This window comes from Notothenia rossii, assembly GCF_949606895.1.
Source record: "Notothenia rossii genome assembly, chromosome: 2".
NCBI classification, from domain to species: Eukaryota; Metazoa; Chordata; class Actinopteri; order Perciformes; family Nototheniidae; genus Notothenia; species Notothenia rossii.
Window position 1 is genome coordinate 27,522,658 of NC_136904.1, and position 7,433 is coordinate 27,530,090.

At 39.8% G+C, this 7,433-nt stretch overlaps 1 protein-coding gene across 4 annotated transcripts in view; it reads left to right on the plus strand.

Annotated features, from left to right (window-relative positions):
- The window catches only part of znf609b (zinc finger protein 609b), an 81,991-nt gene extending 76,145 nt beyond the window's left edge, over positions 1 to 5,846 (plus strand). For 2 of the 4 annotated variants that reach the window (XM_079663741.1, XM_079663740.1), the window contains exons 7-9: positions 710 to 1,090; positions 1,331 to 1,409; positions 2,694 to 5,846. In XM_079663741.1, the coding sequence (XP_079519867.1) occupies positions 710 to 1,090; positions 1,331 to 1,404 (455 nt within the window). In that variant the 3' untranslated portion in view covers positions 1,405 to 1,409; positions 2,694 to 5,846. The remainder of the gene's footprint in view (positions 1 to 709; positions 1,091 to 1,330; positions 1,410 to 2,693) is intronic. The other 2 variants (XM_079663743.1, XM_079663742.1) reach the window with 1 other exon arrangement.
- The last annotated feature ends 1,587 nt before the right edge of the window (positions 5,847 to 7,433 follow it).

A 7,433-nucleotide genomic window follows, 5' to 3' on the forward strand; every position in this document is an offset into this window, starting at 1 on the left:
TTGTGATTTTATTCAGAAATAACTGAATTTGGAATTTGCAGCAATGTTTGTGTTGTTACCACAAATTGCTGTTTTTTGTTGTTGTGAAAATGTTAAAACAGCAGGAAATAATTGTGATTATTTGGCGTAGCTCGATGGAGCCAAAACATAGCGAGCTCCGGGAGAAGTGTGTATGAAAGTTAGATAAGTTGAGTCAATGAGGTTTTATGGTTCTAAATAGGCTTATTATATGTGCAAGATTACAATTATTAGGGCGAAAATGCAGGCATTCATACTGGGGGGTAGTGCAAAGTATATTTCACACGTGTTCAAGAATTGTGTAACTCCTTTATTCACACTGTACTATTGATGGTTTACATTCAGAAATGTTCTGACCATACATTTTTCTTCTGTAAGTGAAATGAAACTGCTATATTTTGTCATTGCAGTCGAACACATTGAAATACTTCCAGTGGTTTTTTTTCTTCTAAATCGTAAAAAAATATGTGTAGCGAAAATAAGCTTGAATTGGAAACTGGAAATAACTCAATAAAGGTGGACAATATGACAATTTTGTCTAGAAGTCAAAATGTTCTGGTTAGTGACCTGAAATCAATTGTGTTGACTGTTCAACTTGATTGATGTGAGCATTTAAAATAGCAATCAATCATCAATAGTCATCTGATTCCACATCAACCTAATTCTAATCAATCTTATTGATTACTCTCAGGTTCGTACCTTCCTGGAGGCTACCCGTTTTCTCCATATGGCAATAAAATGTCCGGAGCTGAGGAAGGCGGCGACAAATCTCGTGCTAGCCCAACAGTCACCAAAACGGCCGTGGACTCCAAAGCCCTGGATATCCTGCATCAGCACGCCAGCCAATACAAGAGTAAATCCCCCACAGTCGGTGACAAGCCGCCCCATGAGAGGGAGCGGGAGCAGGACCGAGGCGCCGGAGGAGAGAGAGATCGGGAAAGGGAGCGCGAGAGGGAAAGAGAAAGAGACGTAGACCGACCCCGCTCCTCGCCCTCCCAGCGCATCATGCCCTCCCACCACCACCTGGGGTACCCCCTACTCTCGGGGCAATACGACCTATCATACGCCACAGGTGAGTCATTCAGCTCAATGTTTGAGAGTGGATTCACTACATTAAATGTTATTCTTAAGGTACCATATATGCAGAGTAGATTTATGCCATCTAATTAAATACAAAAGGCCCACAGTCCAGAATATTGAGTGAAAGTATGTGCTGACTGTTTAATTAAAGCAGATGACCAAGCAGCAATCTAAATTAACAACCTAAATAGGACAAATCACTGATAGCCATACATTTTCCGATTCACTGTAGGTCTCTCCTCAGCAGCTATTGTTGCCAGCCAACAAGCAGCAACCCCCTCTCTCTACCCACCCCCACGGAGGTGAGAACGGTAAGACCCCATTAGTTAGAGAGCGGGCAAAAGACTGATTGTGAAACAAACACAAGGCTATGTATACACAGCTGAGAGCAGTGTTTGCAGACAAGACAAATGCAGGTGGAAGACATCTTGCTTCTCCATATTTAAAAATATTAAGGCTACGAGTACTAGCACTGAAGATAAAGCAGTTTATTTCTTTGTCCTTGGTTTATGTCATTTGAAGTTAAAAGAACACCCTGCTCCCTGCTCACAGGCAGCAACTTGTAAGAAAAAACAAATCATGGCCAAACAAAACCATCAGCACTGCTGAAATCTTTCACAATATGCAGTGCAGCATTTAGCTCCACGGCTCATCCATCCTAAGTAGGTCCTCTGAGGACAAGTGGATCATAGTGTTGATAATAGAGATGTGCAATGAGCCCGCCAACACGCCAAACCAGAGCAGCCTGCACCGCCATCTAGTGGCAGCGCTTTCAAATGACACTCGCCAAATTATAAATGAATGGTGTTGATTCAACCTTTAGTCAATTTGAGGAAGACATTTGTGGTTATGTTAAACTGTATTGAAATGAAGGCGATGGAGGTGTTTCTATTGTTAAAGTAACACTTGTGAGCATTATAACCTTCATGAAAGTGCAATTCATAGCAGGGCTGTAAAAGACTGGTAGATTTACATAACAATACGGCTTTTGAGTGTAGGCTGCATGTAAACACATAACTAATAACACACCTTTACTGGTGGAAAGAATATTCCTATTTTAAGTCCTTTATTTAGAAGTAACACAAAACTATATTGCGTAACTAATAATAAGCCTCTTCTTTTGCCTAAATAGAGCTATCGGAGTATGATCAGTAAAAAAGTTCTTTAGGTATCAACAATAACAGTAGTCAGAACCGGCCCTTTGAGAGCACGACGTTATTGTATGTATAATATTGCACTACTATTATTTAGGCATAAATGTGTAAACACTGTTTACTAGTTGTAGTTGTCCAAGTTGGAGAAATTATTTTAAATACAGTTGAGTGTATAAGAAAAGCAATGTGTTTTAACATAATCATATATTTTGTTCTTAAAGTCTTGATATACCAAGTTACTAGTAAATATGGGTCCTCAAATAATGTATTAATAAGTGAAAGAACACAAGTTCCCTCTAAAATGAAGTAAACTGTAATGTACGTAAGCATTGTAGTGTATACAGCTTAAGTTAAACTACATGCTGCTTTTTGTTTCTGTATTTGATGTGAATGTTGTGACGTGACCTGGTGTAATACGTTCTTCCTCTGTTTGCTCCACAGGGAAACCTGACCGTCACACCTCGACCCTGCAAAGATTCATGTGACTGGCTCACATGAGGAGAGAGTCCCCCGCTGTTCCCTCTTAGACATCAGTTGAATGGTGTTTCTATCTATATCTTTTAGTTCTTCTGCCCTGAGGATATGCAGATTGTCATTTTTTTTATGTCCTCCCCTCGTGAACAACCCCAATTTTTTCAAAACCTTGGACTAAAACAAGACTGATAAAAACCCAGGTTCAAAGCCATCACTCTGCCTCAACACGCAGAGGAAACACCGACCCTGACCGCTGATTATCTAGTCTTTGCACTGTCAACACATACAATGCAAAAAGAGACTATTGGACTGCCAGACAGCTCTTTTTTTCTTTCTTGAACTGTATCGTTTTCGGTCGCACGCAGAAAGAAACTGGCAGGGGATTTATGATGAGATGGGGGGCTGATGGGGAAAAGGGGAGTCAAACTAAATTAAAAGACTGAAAAGAAAAAGTGAATCATATTGAAATGAATCACCTCTCTGTCTCTGGCTTATTGTATGCCGTGAAACAACAGTATATCCTTAACTTGACAAATGTTCGGCTATATTTCGTGGGCGAGAGGGAATATGGCAACAGCTGCTTTCTACAGAGACTTGAGAGCCTGAGAATTTCATTTCATTTTCCCATCAACATTGTCGATTCACATCCTCTTTGAAGCCTCAGTTCTTGTTTCAGGGATGATGTCGTCATGTTTTTGCGAAGGGACCGCACACACCTCAATGGAGAATAAACACTATTCATGTTTTCTTTTCTGGGTAATGCTTCACTTGTACTCCATATCATTGTGTTCATCCTTGAATGTGTCTGATGCTGGTATGAGTCCTGTTATTCCTTACAATGAAAGGGTCACATCTGTTGTTTTGCTCAAACAGTGAAGCCATATTAGCAAGTGAAGAATTCACGGGGCGTTATCGTCACTGCACCTGGCCACTTGTTGGGGTTTAAACTGTACGATTGTGCTTCATTTAGCTTGTCACGTTTGATGGTCCTCAAAAAAGAAAAAATGTGAAATTTCACTCAACACATGTATTTTTCTGCTGTAATATAGACTTAAAGCCTACTTTGATGTGCATTAATGTTTATATTTATCCCAGCACCCAACTGTTGTTCAATAGCCTCCAGCCTTCACAGCACACCATGTGCTCAGATCATCGTTTCTGAGATGTCTCAGCTTTGGTAGTCATGCTGCCCTTTTACCTTTGTATTCACTTTCTAGTATTTCAATACATCACAAGCTTGGTTCACACACTCATCCCAACATGCAGTCAGACTGGATCCAGACCTGAGTCACTGTCCACATCCCAGATATTTTAAAGCGATTCTATAGCAACTCAAACCGACAGATTTTGTGAAAACAAAATGGTCCACCAGTCTAATTTCCAGGCTGTTGTTCACTGTCAAAAGGGCGCAAATATCTCCTGGTGCTTCTCTTGCTCGTGTGGCTTCACTGTAACACTTAGACTTCAGACAGTTAGCATGGGTTACTTACTAGCGACTAGCTTTGTATTACCTGGGCTGAGGAGTCTGATACCTCAGACAAACAGCTTCTGCCTGTGCTGTTAGGTCAACATACTGGCACATTAAACACACGTGCATGAAATGACTCCCAAAAACCCCTATACCTTACATGAACCAATCCGATACAGCCAACAGACCGTTAAAAAACTTGGAACAAAAACAAGCATGGTAAATACCAGTGAAATAGGGATCTTGATCATGCCCATAGGAGTGAAGAAGGAAGGCTCAAAGTTCAGCTGAGAGGAAGCACGTTGCTCTCGGCTTTCCTTCGGATCTGTAACTGGTGGCTCCCCTCAGTAAATTCACATGACATCTGCAGAAAGAGCAACAGTCAAAAAGGCCCGTTCTACCCGAGGACCCTCTTGGCTTTAAATTACAGTTCTCTTGTACCTCAGGGGTTGTAAGTGAAATTCAATCCAGATGCTATTTGCATTGATTTGAGAGGGCTTTTGTTTATGGGTGAGGGGGGGAAAAAGCACATTTTTGGTTTTGAGCTGGATGTGCTGCTGTAGTGGTTTCATTCATAAATGGCAAATTGGCTCAGGATAGGGACTTGTTAGAGGTTTTATGCCACCCCATGCTGTCGTGGGTCGTGAACAATCTTTACGTTCCTGCTTTATGAGTGTAATATTGACCGTGTTGTCATTAAATATAATTTTATTGATTTGGGTTTCTACACTTTAAGGTTCCCTTTGTTGTAATTCTTTTTTTCTTTGAACACTGTATGTGATCAAGTCCACAAGCAGCCAGTTATTCCCACGTCTAACACCCTCTGAAGTTGGATGGTTGTCGAGATCCCTCTGATCGTTATGAAACTGCAGCAATTCATTTTGAGGTTCACGGACATTCCCATTCAATAAGTTGCCAGTTTCTCATCCCAAGGAAATTTGCAAGATGGTTTATTTTTAGAATTTTTGCGCATTTCAAGAAGAATGGCTGATATGAAAAAGCTGAATGTGGTGGTGTATGACTTGTACTTAATCTGTAAGGGTGATCTAGGCAGCTGTGATGTTGTCATTAAAGTCTGTGGGTTTTAGTGCCAGCACACTGCATACAGTACATATAGTTTTATCAGACAATGGTTGTGACAAGTGCATTTGTCCTCTCTCTGAGAGTAGTAATGTTATCTCAGTAGTAAGAAAAGCCCAGTGAAATCATATATACTGAAGTGTATGAAAAGCCAGAAAAGTAATGTTTGCTATCAACATATTGGAAAGTGCTTGGCTCTTGTATTTTGCAGGACTGTATTTGTTTCATGGTGAAGAGTATATTTATTGGCCAGCAGTTGTCTCAATTGGTGCCTAGTTGAACATTCTTCTGTGAAAACACAGAGACACTTGCTCTTTTGTCCTTTTCCTGACCCACCTACTGTCACACAGCCCCCCCTCCCCCAGAGTGCCGGTTCTGGTGCTTGCAAGGATGTTTACAATGTCTTCATTTTCTTTCTGTGTGAGAAATTCAGAACTCTTCACCCTCACCTCCTTTCTCCCTCCCTTCAGGAGTTTGTGTAAAGTGTACATTACCATGGTTCTTTTTTATACAATACTCTGTAACTTGCCTTTGTAAATTTGGGCTGGAAAAAAATAAATCTTTTTATGAGACGATCTGTCCTGGGAACTGCTCAATTGCCTTGGCTCTGTGGATGCTGTGGAAATAAGATAATACTGTAACTAACTACTATGTTTGTCCGTGTGTTATCTCCTAAGTAATGTTTATGCTTGAAAATACAAGATCACAGGCACTAGGAACCAATCATTTATCTTTACAGAATACTTTATTTTACAATATAAGTATAAATAGATAATTATCTTTACTTAAATGTTTTAATTAAGGGTAACCCGTTTGCCACACAATCTGTTGACATGAGATGAAACTGCACTGAGTGTTCTGGCCACAGGAGAGCAGTGTCTAAAGGGGACACAGTAAGCCTATGCACTGTAGTTTCACTGCTGACCAGCTTCCTGTACTAGAGCAGGATTGTTTCAACACCACATACATGACATTTAATTTAACTGCTGTTACTCCACCAAATGACTCTGCAGAATGATATGGGTGTCATCTGCTGCAGAGAAAAGCTTATCTTCAATTTGTTTTCTTGTAAACAAACAAAAGCTGTATTTACATGTAGCTTTCCCACAGTCAAAGTGTGTCCTTTCCAACGTGTCTAGTGCATTTCATTTTCCATAAAACTAACATTTAAATCTTAGATTAGGAGTGTCCACACTTTTTCACTGAGGGCCACATACATAAAGATCTAAGAAGGGCTGGGCCCTTCACTAGAGGTCAGTTATATTGTCTCATAAGTGAAGTTATAAGTTAAAAAAATCAATCAGTCGGCAAATTATTCTTAAACACAGTTTTCTATAAAGTTTCATTTATTTTGTTACAAAATGTTTCGGCAGCTCATTCCTTATTAAAACAGAAGCTGTTGCTCTCCCCTCACAGCCCTGTATAAAAGGTATACTTCAAGAGTCAGAATCCCTTTATTAGTCCCACAGAGAGGAAATGTACGTAGTTACAGCAGAAAAAAGAGCCACAGACAGCTTAATGTTACATATGTTACATGCATTAAAAAGTTGATATAATAAAAAATAAAAAGTACACAATTTATAAAATACACATCTTGTAACAATTCTAAGGATTAGGCAGCCAGGTATATATTACACAGTTATTAACGGCAAGAGTGTTATGCAAATAAGTTATTGGGCTTTTTGTATCAACTAAGATTTATTAGGAACAATTTTTTGACTTTAATTGACTGAATTTATTGGAAAATAGGGCTTATTAACGCGGACATAACAACAACAATGAATACTGTGTAATATATGTTTATATATTTAAGAAGTGAAATGAAAGAAAAGCACAAGCTTCATGTGTGGGTCATATTCCATTATACTTTTAGAATTAGCTGTGCGCGAATAAAAAAGGGCCCCGGGCCATAGTTTGGACACCCCTGTCTTAGATAGTTATCATCTATGTTTACTTGACGCCTGTTGTTTCTGGTGTATTGCAGCATAAATTACTGTGTTTCCCCCACCTGTTGATCAGAGGAGCAGCGCACCGTAGCACTACAGGAGCACATCACTCTGCAGAGAACCTTGAGTTTAATGCACGTGCGTATTCATGGTGCGTGCCAGCAGAATTTATTCAACGTTTTTACATGTCTTTGAATCAAATGAATAAATGCC